General features: G+C 36.0%; 3 protein-coding genes across 3 annotated transcripts; 1 reads left to right on the top strand and 2 right to left on the bottom strand.

Annotated features, from left to right (window-relative positions):
• Positions 1-3697: 3697 nt before the first annotated feature.
• Positions 3698-9310, top strand: LOC131634428 (AUGMIN subunit 5-like). The gene is made up of 10 exons (XM_058905096.1): positions 3698-4294; positions 5035-5577; positions 5899-6040; positions 6120-6275; positions 6492-6701; positions 7057-7242; positions 7718-7877; positions 7966-8161; positions 8355-8487; positions 8641-9310. Exons 1-10 carry the CDS (start codon positions 3834-3836, stop codon positions 8770-8772), a joined length of 2319 nt encoding a protein of 772 aa, XP_058761079.1. The 5' UTR covers positions 3698-3833; the 3' UTR covers positions 8773-9310.
• A 114-nt stretch (positions 9311-9424) lies between these two features.
• Positions 9425-13075, bottom strand: LOC131634427 (pentatricopeptide repeat-containing protein At4g01570-like). Its single transcript, XM_058905095.1, has one exon. The coding sequence runs from the start codon at positions 12859-12861 to the stop codon at positions 10480-10482; it is 2382 nt and encodes a 793-aa protein (XP_058761078.1). The 5' UTR covers positions 12862-13075; the 3' UTR covers positions 9425-10479.
• A 108-nt stretch (positions 13076-13183) lies between these two features.
• On the bottom strand, positions 13184-18130 carry LOC131634415 (vegetative cell wall protein gp1-like). Its single transcript, XM_058905077.1, has 3 exons — positions 17913-18130; positions 16452-17166; positions 13184-13782 (listed from the first exon to the last, which is right to left on the bottom strand). Exons 1-3 carry the CDS (start codon positions 18085-18087, stop codon positions 13302-13304), a joined length of 1371 nt encoding a protein of 456 aa, XP_058761060.1. The 5' UTR covers positions 18088-18130; the 3' UTR covers positions 13184-13301.

Below are 18130 nucleotides of genomic sequence, written 5' to 3'. Positions count from 1 at the left end.
ACAAAGCATGTCTCCACTACAACAATCAAGATCACTCGCGAGGATTCAAAAACCAGTAAGGAGGATATCGAAATCATGATCTCAAAAATCACGTGCTCTTTTAAAGAATAAAAAGACAACCTGCCTCAGCATGACAAGAAATGACACTATTTAGCTAAAAAGTAAAAGACAACTTTTGAAAAGAAGACAAGAAAGTTTCAAGACAAATAAACTCTCTTCCAAGGTTCCTGAAGTTCAGTCATCACACGTTTGTAATATGTGATATTTCTCACGGACAAAGAGTTAACAAGATCAACGATCATTTACTCATCCATCTATAAATAGAGATCCTTTCCCCTATTCTAAATAATCCAGGTGAAATATCAAAAAGGCTCTCCTAAAGCAAAAATAAACACACCATCTATTTTATTTACAAAATCATAAGTCAAACTACCTCAAAGAGTCATTATGAAACATCTCACTACCATATGGTGAAATTATAATATATCTTTGTATACAAAAATCATTCTTATACATGTATATCCCTAAGCAATGTAAAAGGCTTATAGAAAAGTTGTGAAAAACTCACTAAAAACTTAAACATTCTTAAGTGTAAGCTTGGATAGATTAAAAGAATACAAAATTCCAAAATAGCTTTTGTGGGTTATTTCGAATATTCGCAAAAATCTCACATACTGTAAGGACTGGACTAACCGTTGTTTGGTGAACCACGATAAATCCTTGCATCCTCACGATATTTCCTTACCTACTCATAAATTGTAGTCTCCGACTATTAACAAGTTTTAAGAATTTATTAAGTTAAAACAAATTTTTTAAAAGGGCCACAATTCAATCTTCTCTTTTCTCGTAACTTTTTTAGTTACCTCACATACACATTTAACGTATTTTTATCACTTATCATATATCGTCTTTGCGTATTGTCTACTTCTCTAATAAGGAATACACTTACCGACTCGACAAACACATTAAGATAAAGGAACATAATTTATCGGGCTATCGACCTTGATAAAACTATAGGGGTGGAAACAGAGATAGAGCCAAAGTTTTTTACAAGTGGGGGCAACATATATATAAATTTATAGTATTAAGTACATACACAATTACAATTATATTATAAAAAAAGTAAAGCATTACCAAACTCTAACAATAGACTTTCACACTCAAAAAAAAGAATTTTCTATTACGCATAGTAAATACTTTATTCTTTAGGATGTGTATATAGACTATGATTAATTGGAAAGTCTTTTTTTTAAAATATTTTATTCTTTCCATATAATATAGTATATATTTTTAACTTCCAACCATATTGGGGGTAGGAGCTGCATAACTCTCAATATAGCTCCGTCCACTACGTGGAAAGAGTTTTTTTTTCCAATAATGCGAAGGTCTGCTCACATTCCGGAGTCTACTAAAATTACATTTTTTTTCCTCAATAGCTTGTAGAAGGGAAGGTCATGTGTCTATTTGCTTCATGCATGGGAATTCAATTGTACTTGGAACATACGTCCATAAACAACAACGTGTTTTTTGTATCCAAACAAATTGTTTACTAGTTTATCAATGCTTGGTAATTGGTATGAACCATTGGGTCAAGCTTTGTCAAGGTATGTGTAATTAATGCACATCCTTCATTTCCCATATGTTTTCTTAACTATACGACATTCGACAACCATTTACTGTACTTTAGCTTACAAATAACATTGCGCTGGAGGAGTCCCCAAACGATGTTCCTAGTAGCCTCGGTTTTTTCGAGGACTAACACCTCCTCCTTTAGGCTATATATTTGACAAAGGGGTCGATGTTCAACAGATGACACCTCATATTGTGGTTGATGCTAGACATCTCATCTAAAGACAGGGCGAAGATATCAACATTGCTTTAAGACACTTAATGAGGTCTGATCTCTCCATGAATTTAGGGAGGCCCGCCCTTATCTTTACCATTATGGTCAAATTTTCGTCGAGCTGGACTGTTATGAATTCACATATGAGATTGGTTGTTGTGCTGGTCATTTTTCATGCTATCATATAAATATGTATCAAATTCCTCAATGTCGACGTCCAAATGATTCTGATCAAAAAGACTAGTCTTTTTCACTTTCCTCGTTCATTGAAGGGTTGTTGCAGTTTGATCTTTTAGCAATATTTCATGTAGTAGGCGAGCTCTTGCTAAGTAAGCATGCACGGTAATCAAATTGTCATAAATGTTGTGGCACTTCATATTTAGGTGGACGATATAAGCGACGATGTCGAGAGCCGCGAAAAAGAGTCTCTTAAAAATACAATTGTAGACACTTTCGCAGGGGCCCACTAAAATTGCATGTCTACCATAATCATGTCTCTTTCTTCTCCCAAAGAAATCATTAACTTTATATTGCCCCTAAGGTGTGTTACAGAGTCGGTGAAAGCCAAGAGGTTGATGCCTTTGTAAGGTGATAATGTTTGTCTTTCCTACCCTAATTTTTTGAAGAGACCAATATACATGATTTTACATGAACTTTTCCATCGATCAAAATTCTCAATATCCCAAGATTTGTTATCCTGACTTTTATCACCGACGAAAGTACTTCGTTGGAGACGTGTCCACCTTATCACTACCTCAAAATCCTAGAATGGGTCTTTCCTCTTTCTATCTTTCTTTTTACTCCTTCTCCTTCCTTCGTCTTTGATTCTAAGGTTCTTCTCTTCGTGGATTTCTCGAATGACTTTTTCAAGTGGGATAATCCTCCGGTAATTAAGGAGACGGAGGGAGGTTGAAAGTGAATAATTGATTGACTTATTTTGAAAGATTTCATTGTCGAAAACTATGTGAGTGGAAAGACTTGATTTGTTAACATAAACATTTGTTGTGACGCAATGAAAAAAATCTGAAGAATTTAATGTAAAATTTCGCGAGGATCCGAAAATGATTTACAACAAGGCACCACTATTACAATATAGACCAATGTTGTACTAATGAAAGTCGACGTAGAAGTTCTCTAAAATGACTGTGCAAGTCTCTAATAAGAAGAGTGTAGATGAATATCTACGATTAGCACTTCAACACTCAAGTTAGTGAAGTCAAAGAGATGTAATTTGAAAGAGTGAATGAAATTGTATCTGCTATGACACGTAAATGAGTTTATATATGGTCGATGGTTGTGGACTACAAGAGACCGTTGAACTGAATCCAACAACTTGAAACGATCTCGCAACTTAATTCCAATGCGTAACCTCATGGTAAGATTCCATCTACTCGTGAGTCTTAATTGATAGTATTATGAATTAAGCCTTTCGTAATGATCAATCTTTTGAAACCATCCAAAACAAAATCTAAAAATTATATTCTTCAAAATAAATTATTAAAAAACAATTATATTCATATTTGTGACAAGGTCAAGAAAATATCATTCTTAATTATAAAAATTTACATTCAAGAAATAAAAAATAAGTTGCTTATTCTCATAATTTTATCTCCATATAAAAAGTGAGAATACCAAATTCCATGAAAATTTTTAGCTTTAAAAAAAAAAGGTATAATTATTTAAAAATTTCAAAAAAAAAGAAACTAATTAAATAAACACTCTATATATATTTTGATTCTACTAATTTACCGTTGAAATTTTGAATTCTTAAATCAATAATACATATTTATTTTATTTCTTGTAGCTAATAATTTATAATTCAATAAAACAAGAACAACAATTTATAAATCAAGAATTTCGAAATTTCAAAAACTTGAAACACCAACTGAAGACAACAACAACAATCACTGTGAAGAGAAACACTGAGTTCACAACTCGACCCAGATCCGAGTCACCAAGTTACAACTCGTTCTATGCCATCACCATAACAATGCAATCAACATCGTCATCATCGGCGTCGCCGGACGCAATTCTCGAATGGCTTCACAAGGAAATGGGATACCGACCTCTCGGTCAGTACTCCGGCGGCGGGAAGTCGCATTCGCCGTCGGTTGAATCGATCCGGAAGGTTTGTCGCGGGAACATGATTCCGGTTTGGAATTTTCTCGTCACGAGGGCTAAGTCGGAGAAGACGGTGCGGAATGTTCGCCGGAATATTACTGTTCACGGTGATGGAGATGGGGATGGTGCTACGGGGAGGAAGAAGGAGAAGATGGTGTCTGGGGAGGGGTCTGGGTCGGCTTTGATGGAGAGGGATTTGGCGGCGAAGGAGGTGGAGAGGTTGAGGAACGTTGTGAGGAGACAGAGGAAGGATTTGAGAGCGAGGATGCTTGAGGTTGCGAGGGAAGAGGCCGAGAGGAAGAGGATGCTTGATGAACGTGCCAATTACAGGTTTTGGTTCCTAATTTTGACCTAATTTTGAGGGTTGTTTGGTTTTGCGGTAAAAAAAATGATTTTGAGTGAATTGTTTTATGTAAAATTGATTCGAGTTAACTGTAAATCATTTATGTTTCAATAATTTTATGCAAAATTTAATTGAATAGTAAATTTCAGTGGACATTAAACTCAAAAGATACAAATTCTAGCTTCAAGGAGAATCAATTCTGGAGGTAGAATTAGTTCTACTTTAGAACAACCAAACACCTCTAGAATTGCTTTTGGCTTTTGCAAAAGCTAAACCAAAACATACACTAGGAAAAATAGAAGTGATTGAGTATAACTATGTGGGTTAGGATAATGTTGGTGTTGGAAATCGAACACACAATCAATTTGTAATGTTGGGGCTACATAGTGAATAAGAGATGCCAACTTTGTTGTGAGTGAGGACAGAAAGAACACTCCTTCTTGCTAGGTTTGATTATAGAAACTAGAAGCTGATTTTTTTTTTTTTATGTTGTAATTATTATTATTGCCTTGAGTATTGACATATGCATATTGTGTTGTTGCTTGTTAGTATAATAATCTGTTTCTGAGATTAAATATCGCTGTTGATCAGAAACATATGCGTGCTTTTGTATCTGTATCAATGATATGTTTGAAAGAGAGTGGAGAGAAATAGTGAACTTGTGATGATTCTGGCATTGGATGGTTTTGAGATAATTAAAGTGTATGAGTTATTTACCATTCTGCAGGCATAAGGAAGTGATGTTGGAGGCTTATGACCGTCAATGTGATGAAGCTTCAAGAATTTTTGCTGAATATCATAAACGTCTCTGTTACTATATAAATCTAGCAAAGGATGCTCAAAGATCAGATGTGGATTCTTCCATTGAGATGGCGAATAGTTTTAGTGCCAAGAATGAGAAGGAATCTGTTTATTCAACTGTTAAGAGCGGTAAATCTGCAGATGATGTCATTGTCATTGAAACGACAAGGGAAAAGAATATTAGAAAGGCTTGCGAATCTCTTGTAGCTTACATGGTTGAAAAAATTCAGAGTTCTTTTCCTGCTTACGAAGGAAGTGGCGTTCTTTCAAATCCTCAGGCAGAAGCGGCGAAATTGGGGTTTGATTTTGATGGGCAAATTCCGGATGAGGTTAGAACAGTTATTGTGAATTGCCTAAAGAGTCCTCCCCTATTGCTTCAAGCAATTACTGCGTACACTTCTCACTTGAAAAGTCAAATTTCCAGAGAAATAGAGAAAATTGATGTTAGAGCTGATGCAGAGATCTTGAGGTATTAGAATATATGTAGTTTCTTTTTTTACGTTCTTGTTAGTTCCTCCGTGACTATAAATTTTGAAGGTTGGACCGTCTGTAAATCATCAATGATTGTTACTATAAAAACTTACTTAACTTTCCCATGAAAATATCCGTCAAAAATGCTAAATTTGCAAAGCATGTCAAAGAGGCATAGAATAATTTAGTTCCGCTGCCAACCAGAGTACAATAGTGTGTATGTAGATGTATGCTATTTACGAATTCAGTTAGTTTAATCTCATTAACAAGTATATTAAGCGTGCTATTGATATAATTCAAACTTGCACATTTCAATCAGGTACAAATATGAAAATAACATAGTTATGGATGTTTCCTCTTCCGATGGTAGCTCTCCTCTACAGTATCCACTTTATGGAAATGGAAAACTTGGGGCTGATGTACCTCCAGGAGGAAGTCAAAATCAGCTTCTTGAAAGACAGGTCTTTATTCATCCTTAGACTGCATAGTTTTGTCATCTTAAGTTGAGTTACTGAACCATCGCTGTATCTCTGTTCACAGAAAGCTCATGTTCAGCAGTTTTTGGCTACTGAAGAGGCACTAAACAGTGCTGCAGAAGCAAGAGACTTGTGTGAAAAACTTCTGAAACGCCTGCATGGAGGCACTGATGTTACTTCGCGTTCATCTCAGAATATCGGAAGTCTTAGGCAACTTCAGGTATTGTTCATTCAAAACTTACAGTGAATTAGGCCCTTTTTAAGCAAGTTATATATATCTTTTGAATCTATAGTCACCTTTGTGCGAGATTCCTATATCACTACAAAACTTCTAATAAATAACTAATAGTGGTTGGGCCTAACTCAACCTTACAAAACCGACTTGTTCAAAGTTTGAGGTGGGAGTTTACCACTTATACTTCTTACACCTGTTCAGGTAGATGTTTGGGCAAAGGAAAGAGAAGTTGCTGGTTTAAAGGCAAGTTTAAACACCTTAATGTCTGAAATACAACGCTTGAACAAGTTATGTGCTGAGAGGAAAGAAGCCGAAGATTCACTTAAAAAGAAGTGGAAAAAGATTGAAGAGTTTGATTCTCGTAGATCAGAACTTGAATCCATATACACGGCACTCCTTAAAGCAAATACGGTAAGCCTCCATTATTTCATTATTCTGTATTTGTGGAATGTGACTTTTGTACTTAAAGGTACTCTGTTTGGATCCTAGTAGGATAATCATTCACTGGTGTTCAACTTGAATTAGCCATTAATAGATTTGTCTGCATGGCCATGTTGATATATTTTGTTAGTTGATATATGTATTGACTACCGAGACAACGAATATTTGTCGAAAGTTTACATATGTTGTTCCTGCTAAGCCTTAATGGTATTCATTTCCCTTAAATTGTGCGAGTGATTCCAACAAAGCATTGTTCTTGTTTTTTTTTATCCAATTTCTTTTTTATTAAACAGTTTTTTTATTTTTGTTTTCTTTTATGTTGCAGGATGCAGCTTCATTTTGGAGTCAACAACCATTAACTGCAAGGGAGTATGCTTCAAGCACTATAATTCCAGCATGTTCTGCGGTTTTTGAGACTTCAAATAATGCAAAGGATCTTATTGAGAAAGAAGTGTCTGCCTTTTATCGGAGTCCAGATAATACACTCTACATGCTTCCTTCTTCACCTCAGGTTTACAATGCTATAACAGACACTTGTTCATTATAACAAATGTTAGAATAGAACAGAAACAATGTTCTGAGTTTTTCGGGATTGATATATGAAGTTGCTTTACACTGTCTACTTTTAGATTTTCCATTTCTACTGTTTGGCAGGCAGTTTCCGAATTCATTTAAATATAACTCAACATGGATTGGGTGTCTAGTGTTAGAAATTTTTTATTTAGATGAAACTTCTTAGAATTTGGGTTGGACCTAACTCAACCCTTCCAGAATTTAGATTTTAACTTCGGAGATGTTTCCATATTAGTCCCATGGTCAACTTTGAAATCAAATACAAAACAATTTTTTCTATTCTACATTTTTAAACGAGTCCAATGAATCTTAAATTTTTTTGACTTTAGATACATGTGCTTTTAATATTTCAATCATGTATGTCATATATTAAGACGTGCTTCAGCTTAAATTTATCATCAATTCTGGTTCAGGCACTGCTTGAGGCCATCGGGTCCAGTGGATCATCTGGACAGGAAGCAGTTGCAAATGCAGAAATAAGTGCGGCTATTTTAACAGCAAAAGCTGGTGCCCGGGACCCGTCGGCAATTCCATCAATTTGTCGTGTTTCAGCTGCACTTCAGTATGCTGCTGGTGAGTATAGTATACTATTGACGGTATGCATATATGTGGGTTAAAGTCTATTGTAGTGTATTAAATGATTTTCTTAATGGACGGGCAGGCTTGGAAGGTTCCGATGCTGGTCTAGCATCCATACTGGAATCCCTGGAGTTTTGTTTGAAACTTCGTGGTTCAGAGGCCAGTGTTTTGGAAGATTTATTAAAGGCTATCAATCTTGTCCATATTAGACGGGATCTTGTTCAAAGTGGTCATGCCTTGTTGAATTATGCCTACCGGGTTCAACAGGAACAAGAAAGGTAGATATGAATACAAACACCAGAATTCAACCCACATTCATGGTTTATTTATTAATTAAGTAAATTCATATATGCTTGTCCAAGACAAAAAGATGTAGCTAATATATCTTTCTATCTCTTTTAGATTCACACCTTGTTAATTTGTTGGAGGTTTTTCTTCATTTTTGTTTTGACGTTTGATATAATGATGCAGGACAACAAATTTTTCTTTAAAGTTGGCTGCAGAACAAGAAAAAGCTGTAATGGAAAAATGGTTGCCTGAACTCAAGACTGGTGTTTTGAATGCTCAACAGAGCTTGGAAGACTGCAAATATGTCAGGGGACTGGTAAGTTACTGCTGTTATTATTAGACTGATATCGCTAAAAAACTCGACCACAATTGTTTTATTCGATATGCAATCTCTTGGTGGATTTTGATGTGCTTGCTCACAACTATTAAGTTTTCCATTTCTATTCTTACGATGCAACTTCTTCTGCAGCTTGATGAATGGTGGGAGCAACCAGCATCGACAGTTGTTGACTGGGTGACGGTGGATGGTCAAAATGTAGCTGCATGGCATAATCATGTAAAGCAGCTTCTTGCATTTTACGACAAGGAGCTACTACTGTGAATATATTCTAGCGCACCTGCAGAGAATTTAAATTTCCGAATTCTGAGATTGTTTAAACTATTCCCACTTTGCTATCGTCATTGAAGACTTCACATTCTTTAGCGGTTCGGAACTTGGTACTTCAAGCAGATATTTCGGGATGGAATATGCAGCTGCTGTTGTTATTGATGGACCAAAATCTCTAGAACCTCGAGAACAAGAAAGAAACCACTCCTCTACGTGTTGATTTTTCATAGATTCCCTCCCTTTCTCGTTCTTCAGAAGTGTTTGGTGTATTTATAAGATTATTTAGATTTTAGGTGGTAGGTTGGAATATTCTTTTTAACCGTTTGTGATTAATGGTTTTGAATCCTCTGATTATAGAGCTCTGTAAATTGATTTAATGTGTGGTAATTAGTTGAAGTTGAAGACATATTCAACTTCATTTACTGCACCCTGGTTTGAAGTATTGTACACAATTAGTGCCATTTAGAAAATTTAAGATGTTTACTTACAGATATGAGATTTTTTGTTTCACGAACAAAGTTTCTTTGTAAAAGAGTTCTGAGTTCATATTTTATATTTATAATCAACTTATGCAATCTTGATGAATTCTCTATTTTCTTCATGATGGAAAGAGGTCAAGTATCAAGTTTAATGTAGAGACATTTGAAGTTTTGAAAAGTTGGGATGCCAAAGAAAATGAATAACATTAGATTTGGGAATTAGTTATTCACTTAAAATATATGGAAGTAACCAAGACCGTGAACCAAGTTGACATCACAGTTCTTCGTGAATTACAAACATTAATGGCACAGTGTATATTTATAATTTATGCATGCAAAAGGGTTATGATATTAATAGTTTTGTTTGAAATGAAAGGTGTAGTACCAAAAGGTTTCTGACCAATAGTTAATATCCGATGTTTGAAATGATTGAGCAGTCATTTTAACAATCGTTTTGCTTTTTACTGTTCAGCTGGAGAAGAGATAAGTAGATCAGGAAAGAGCATAAAATCATCAATTTCATCAGATGATAACGAGTTAGAAGTTTATAGCACACCAAATAGAGTTTCAGAAGATATTGTCAAGTGATTATGTAGCATGTTTATGAGAATTGGCACAGTCAAAAACAAAAACACCTCGGTGTGATCCATACGGAATCTGTTCAGTATCCAAAACTAGAGATATTGGTGCCTATAATAGTTTTTATGAGATTAAAGCACCCAATCGATACAGATTACTGAACTTTGATGTGGTCGATTTTGTATATTGTATAGTGCACGTAGAAAGTAGATAGCAAGCAGTGCTCCCAAAAGGATGGATTAAAAACCGTAGGAAAGAACTAGATATTTTGGATTGGATGCAGACTAAGCATAGGTACATAAATGCTCCTAAAATTATTATGGTTGATAACTGCTTTGAATATGCAAACAACACATGTATGATAACTGCAGCAGTTTGTGGGCACTGACCACTCAATAGACCTATCTACCCAAAGATGGAAACAAGACTGCAGGGTAAATGAACCTTAAAGGTTGGACTGAATCTGTGAATGGTTCAGAATTCTTTTCTGTGAGCATAAATTATAATCGTTGCAATTTCACAGCAACCATATACACTACCTTTGATCAGAGTAACAACTAACAAGAGCAAACCATAACTTACAGGTAAATTTCTTTACTATATTACAAATTCCATTTGCATGGACTGTTAGAATCTTACCCCCTCAAGAAGGATCATCTTTTTCCTTCAAAATCGATGCCTTTTGGTATCTCAATTTATCGATTTCCTTTACTAGATAATCTAAAGTCGTGTCAGTAACATGGTTAGGAGTGCATCCAGCATCGAGCATCATTTTTAAAAACTTGTAAGCATCTTTGACTCGGCCAGCCTTACTGTGAATTTCAATCAAAGTATTATAAGTGACAACATCAGGATTTATTCCGCTGCTCTTCATTTGCTCGAAGAACTTGTTCACCTCATCGATTCGCCCTGCCTTCCCCAAAGCATTAATTAGAGTGTTATACATAACTATGTCAAGATAACCACCCTGTTTCAGCAGTCGATCGAGAACAGAGCTGGCTAGATCTGCCCTTCCCATTTTTCCTAAACCTTGAATTATCATATTGTACGTAGCGATATCAGTTGGACAGAGCTTTTCTCCCATTTCCGACAGAACGGCCCAAGCCTCGTTAAAGTAGCCTTTTTTGACAAACGAGCTCATGATAGAGTTATAAGTATAACTGACAGGATCCACACCCGCGTCGGTGAAAATCTCAAACAATTTACAAGCCAAGCTCAACTTTCCCTTGGCCAAAAATATAGACAGGAAAGTGTTCACCATATCAACATCGAAAGAATCAGGCCCTTTTTGTTGAACTCTCTGTCCACGGTCAGGTGTAAACAGTCGCGGAGCATTGTCAGTTGACTTCACAATACGCTTGGCCAATTTATCCATGTATGGAGATGATGACCACTCGTCGATTTGTTCAGAGGAAGTTTCGACCTCATCATCATCATCATTCCCTGGATGAGTTAAGAAACTCATGATCTCCCTAAACCCTCCTTTCGAAGGGAACATTGGCGAGTAATCCTTTTCCTTGGAATGCAAGTTATTGATAGAAGCTTCCATTCCAGCCTTCCACCTAAGAACACCAGGTAACAGATCCCCTTCCCTAACATGTTTGATGAGCCTATCCGTCCAATCCCAACGACCATACTTATGAATACCGACCAATAGAGATGTTATCGTAACAAGGTCAACAGAAAAGCCTCTAGCTTCCATTTCCTCCACCAACTCCAAAGCCTCTTCCAAATGACCCTCTTTACAAAGCTGCAGCACAACAATGCTGTAACTAATCCCATCCACAAACTGACCTTTCTTTTTCAGGTCACAAAAAAGCGTATAACCAGCTTCCGATCTCCCATTCTTCATAAGCCCGTGAATCAGAATATTATAACTCCAACGCGAAGCTTTCACCCCTTCTCGACTCATTCTCTCAAACATCTCGCACGCTTCATTAACCTTCCCAACCTTAAAAAACCCATCCAAAACACAATTATACACAATCACACCCGGACGAAACCCATTATCCTTCATCTCATTAAAAATCCTCACACCCTCATCCATTCTACAACTCCTACAACAACCCCGAACGAGAGTCCTGTAAGTAAACTCGTCCGGTTCATAACCACACCCTTTAAGCTCCTCCCACACAACAATCGCATCATCAATCCTCCCAATCTTACAAAGAATCGACAAAACGGTATTATAAGTACACATATCAGGCCCAAACAAATTCTTATCCTCCTTCATCTCATTAAAAAGCTTCATCGAAGTAACCAAATCCCCCCAAGAACCAAAAGCATGAATACAAATATTATACCCCCATGAATCAAAATCAAAACTTTCCCTTCCCCTCAAACTATCAAACACATTTCGAAACTCTTTCTTCATCCGGGCTTTCCTAAGAGCCGAAAGCAAGTAATTCGAAGAACCAACAATAACCGAATTCAAATCCGATGAATTCTCAAGTGATAAAAGACTATTGAAAACAGATAAAGCAAGGTGAATTTGATTGTTTTTTAAGGAAGCAATAAGCAGAGAGTTGTAAATAAAAGGTGTAGTACCTAAAGGATGAAGCTTTTGCGTCTGAATATAATCCAAAATATCAATAACAAAGTGGAAATTTTTACTGTTGTTATGAGAGAATTTGATGAGGAAACTGAGGAGATTGTTGAATGAGTTCGAATTGAAGGCGATACCGGTTTGTTTCATGGAGTGGAGGAGCTGAGGGAGGTGTTGGTGGAGGATGGGAAGAGGGGTGGTGGGTTTGCAGAGGCTGTGGAGGATAAGGGAGAAGGTGGATGAGGAATGAGGGGTGGTGTGGGAATTGAAGAGATTGAGTTTGTGGGAAATGTGGAGGGATGGGTTAGAGAGGATTTTGAGGAGTAGGGTTTGGGTGAGGAGGGGTTTGTTGTTGGTTGTGGTGGTGAGTTGGGTTAGGGTTTGTGGGGTTTTGGAGAGGGTTTTGGTTATGGATGCTACTGTGAGGAGTTCTGAGACTTGGGTTAGGGTTGAAAGTGGAGATTTTGATGATGATTTCATTGTTCCTGTTCGGAGTGAAACCGTGATCAATTTTTCTCTCGCGTTCTTGTGTAAATCATCAATGGCGAACTCTGGTGTACGGTGTTCTCGTCTTTTTTAAGGTTTTCTGTCGGAACAACTAACCTTGATTTAAGGTTGTCTTGTCAAATTTTCTTTTTTTAAGATTGAGTCTAGAGAGTGTGTTCATACAGAGCATTGCTTGCTTTAAACGGGATCCCTGTAGAATGTGGGATACAAGATTTAAAAAATATATATTGAAGCTCAATGGTGACTAATGATATACATAAAATTTATTACTAATACATAACAATGTTACAATTTTTTCAGTATTAGTCACTAAAACATGTTATACATCATGCCATATTCAATATAACTGAATAAAAACTTCATTACATATAAGAAATTATTATGCATATATATAATAGATATCTCCTATTTATCTAAGGAGAAACATTCTTTGAAGAAGGAGGACGTGGAGGGAACAATGGAGGAAAAGGAAATGACAAACTTGGTGGTGGTGATGATGAAGTTGGTGGAAAAGGAAACAATGGTGATGGTGATCCTACTGGAGGAGGTTGAAATGGATTAGGAATTAATGGTGTTTGAGTTGGTGGTTGAAGTGGATTAGGGACTAATGGAGGTGGTTGAAACGGATTAGCGACTAATGGTGGCAATAAAAATGGATTAGGAGGAAAGTTAAATGAATCAATGTTGGTTACTTTTTCATCCGACGATTCAACTTCCTTTGTTTCATCCTCGTTACTCGGTACTAATGGTGACAACACCGGTGGCAATATTGGTGTAAGGATTTCGGGTGCTAAAGGAATAGGCGGAAGTAAAGGAAGAACGCCGCTACTAGGTGTGTCTGGATCTCGAAGTGGAGGTGGAAAAGATGGATCGATATTTGGAGGAAGCGGAGATCTTTTCGAGGAATCGAGAACAAAACTACTTGGTTTTTGGTTACATAGGTTTGGTTGTTTGAGTGGCTTGAATGAGAAGAAACCGGCTGAGAATATGTGGAGGCCTTGTGTTTTTGATTTTAGGTGAAGTGATGAAGATGTGGATGTTGAGGCTATGGAGCAATATGGTTCATTGCTGCTTACTAGTTTTACTATGCATTGTTTGATTCTCTTCACATGTTTGCTCACAGAGAATGGGAGTTGGATTCTGAATTCACCATGATTGTTTGTCTTCACTTGTTTCTTGAAGCTTGGTTTTGAATTGGTGTTTCCGTTTTTGCATTCTACTTCAACTGATGCACCTGCACACAATAATGTTTATATTAAAACATAACAAATGAGAGTGTCGGTCTATATGAATATTGCCACAGATACCAAACACGATACTTATATTGATATGTTAATACCAGTAAATGCTTGAAAAAGTTGAATATAATCAGCTTTGTATGACATTGACACCTCTAAACAAAAATGTGTCTGGTATCTGATATGTGTCAGTGTCCGACACTAACATGTGATAAGATTCAATTTATTTATTTTTTTCAAATTACTATTGATGTCGACGTATCAATGTCAGTGTCGTGTATTATGTTTTGTGTCAGTGTTTCATAGGTAATCACATGTGTCGTGTCGTATTGATGTTGGACATTGACACGTAAAGGACTTGTCTTTAATTTGTTCAAAAATCTATTGTATAGTAACTGATTTAAACACTGAATAAAGACGTGTCTGGTGTCTGATATGTGTCATTGTCTGACACTGACACTCAATTAGATTCAACGTATTCATTTGATCAAATTATTATCAGTGTCGACATGTTCATGTTAGTGTCAGTGTCGTGTCTAGTGTTTGTGCTAATACTTCATATGTAATCACATGTGTCGTGTTCTATGTATCAAGACTTGTCTTCAATTTAAAACGGCGGCTCAAAAACCTACTATGTAACGACTGATTTATACACCGAAAATGTTGATCAGTTACTAACATTACCGACTTTCCACAAACCGATCTTTAAATCAATCGCAAACTCATCTAGCGACCGAGTTTTACGGATACCATAAACATTTCCATCAATAAAAAAAAATATGCAATTAAGAAGTTAAGAAATGGACCTGAAATGAAACGATTTCCCATAGAGAAATCCTGTTGAAAACATGTGTCACAAAAAACAGTACCAACCACAACAGCAGAAGTAGGTTTCTTATGATGATGAGCAGCCTCAGAAAAAGCACCAAATGTTACACTCACAAACATTATCACAAGGAACCAAGACATTCTAAACATTGTTCTCTGACAAACTCTCTTGTCTATGTTTTAATAATATCTCTTGTACTATAATCAAGTGTATATATATCTTCTTATGATCCTTTGTTAAGGCCATTTATGACTATCATGCAAAAGCAACTCAACTGTAAACTAGAATGCAGTAATTGTAGGTTTGTTTTCCCATCACTAAAGAAGGTCCTAGTTAGATTGTAGTTAATGTACGGGTCCGTTCTGGTTCTGGTCCTCTCGATCGCAATTGTAGGGATGAAATAGATCCTCTTTGTGATAATATTGTTTCGATATATGTTTAACCAGATTTTTCTAAAAATGTACCGGGAATGTTCAAATCTAAATTAATGTATTTAATTCATTATTGATAATATTGTTTTGATACATGTTTAACCACAATTTCAGATGTGTGTGAGATTTTTTTAAAATATGTATATGTCTAAGTTGTCTCACACCAACTTAAAGAGTGCCGAAGCCAAAAAAATCCTTTTGTTCAGGAACACTTATTTGACTTTTCGGACATTTGGCTAACTTTTTTGACATTCTCCTTCGAGTGTCATACAAATGTCACACACTGACGCGTGTTGAACACATCGATACACCTACTCCTAAAAGTGTCTGTGCTTCGTAAAGAGCAAATATAACTATGTTGAAGATAATGCAATCTTGCAGTTTAAAAGAACTAGGAATCATTAGTTAAGAGCAATAAACAATCAAGAATCCAACTCACATTGTTAAGGCTCCACTAACAAAACAAATTGTCTATAGTTTTTAAGATTATTTGTTAGATATTGTTCTTTAAGTTATTGGTATGTACTTTCTTTAGAAGTTGTTGAATGTTTTTATCTATGTCTAGCCTTGTTCTAGATAGTAATAACTAGATTATGTTTGGCTTATTGTTGTCTTTGGTATCATACTATTAATTGATGATACTAAGATATCTTTCTATCATTTAATAATCAATGGCATACAAAATAATATAATTTTTAGTGATGGTTAAGTAGCATATCAATACTTGGTAGACTAGTATGGCCCTTAGTCTATTACATCTAACAATAATTCACAATATTGAAGTTCAATGGTGACCAATCATATCCATAAAATTTATTACTAATACATCAACAATGTTTCAATTTTTTCAGTATTAGTCACTAAAACATGTTATACATCATGCCATATATAATAAAACTAAATAAAAACTTCATTACATATAAGAAATTATTATGCATATATAATAGATAGCTCCTATTTAGCTAAGGAGAAACATTTTTTGAAGGAGGACGTGGAGGGAACAATGGAGGAAAAGGAAATGACAAACTTGGTGGTGGTGATGATGAGGTTGGTGGAAAAGGAAACAATGGTGAAGGTGATCCTAATGGAGGAGGTTGAAATGGATTAGGAATTAATGGTGTTTGAGTTGGTGGTTGAAGTGGATTAGGGACTAATGGAGGTGGTTGAAACGGATTAGCGACTAATGGAGGCGATAAAAATGGATTAGGAGGAAAGTTAAATGAATCAATGTTGGTTACTTTTTCATCTGACGATTCAACTTCCTTTGTTTCATCCTCGTTACTCGGTACTAATGGTGACAACACCGGTGGCAATATTGGTGTAAGGATTTCGGGTGCTAAAGGAATAGGCGGAAGTAAAGGAAGAACGCCGCTACTAGGTGTGTCTGGATCTCGAAGTGGAGGTGGAAAAGATGGATCGATATTTGGAGGAAGCGGAGATCTTTTCGAGGAATCGAGAACAAAACTACTTGGTTTTTGGTTACATAGGTTTGGTTGTTTGAGTGGCTTGAATGAGAAGAAACCGGCTGAGAATATGTGGAGGCCTTGTGTTTTTGATTTTAGGTGAAGTGATGAAGATGTGGATGTTGAGGCTATGGAGCAATATGGTTCATTGCTGCTTACTAGTTTTACTATGCATTGTTTGATTCTCTTCACATGTTTGCTCACTGAGAATGGAAGCTGGATTGTGAATTCACCATGATTGTTTGTCTTCACTTGTTTCTTGAAGCTTGGTTTTGAAATGGTGTCTCCGTTTTTGCATTCTACTTCAACAGATGCACCTGCACACAATAATGTTTATGTGAAATATTGACACAGATACCAAACACGATACTTATATTGATATGTTAATACCAGTAAATGCTTGAAAAAGTTGAATATAATCAGCTTTGTATGACATTGACACCTCTGAACAAAGATGTGTCTGGTGTCTGATATGTGTCAGTGTCCGACACTAACATGTGATAAGATTTAATTTATTTATTTTTTCAAATTATTATTGATATCGACGTATCAATGTCAGTGTCGTGTCTTATGTTTTGTGTCAGTGTTTCATAGGTAATCTCAAGTGTCGTGTCGTATTGATGTTGGACATTGACACGTAAAGGACTTGTCTTTAATTTGTTCAAAAATCTACTGTATAGTAACTGATTTAAACACTGAATAAAGACGTGTCTGGTGTCTGATATATGTCATTGTCTGACACTGACACTCAATTAGATTCAACGTATTTATTTGATCAAATTATTATCAGTGTCGTGTCTAGTGTCTGTGTTAATGTTTCATATGTAATCACATGTGTCGTGTTCTATGTATCAGGACTTGTCTTCAATTTAAAACGGCGGTTCAAAAACCTACTATGTAACGACTGATTTAGACACCAAAAATGTTGATCAGTTGCTAACATTAGCGACTTTTCACAAACCGATCTTTAAATCAATCACAAACTCATCTAGCGACCGAATTTTACGGATACCATAACATTTTCATCACTAAAAAAATGCAATTAAGAAGTTAAGAAATGGACCTGAAATGAAACGATTTCCCATAGAGAAATCCTGTTGAAAACATGTATCACAAAAAACAGTACCAACCACAACAGCAGAAGTAGGTTTCTTATGATGATGAGCTGCAGCCTCAGAAAAAGCACCAAATGTTACAATCACAAACATTATCACAACAAACCAAGACATTCTAAACATTGTTCTCTGACAAACTCTCTTGTCTATGTTTTAATAATATCTC

The sequence above is a fragment of the Vicia villosa genome, unplaced genomic scaffold (assembly GCF_029867415.1).
Source record: "Vicia villosa cultivar HV-30 ecotype Madison, WI unplaced genomic scaffold, Vvil1.0 ctg.001291F_1_1, whole genome shotgun sequence".
NCBI lineage: Eukaryota > Viridiplantae > Streptophyta > Magnoliopsida > Fabales > Fabaceae > Vicia > Vicia villosa.
This window is presented reverse-complemented; position numbering and strand designations above follow the sequence as displayed.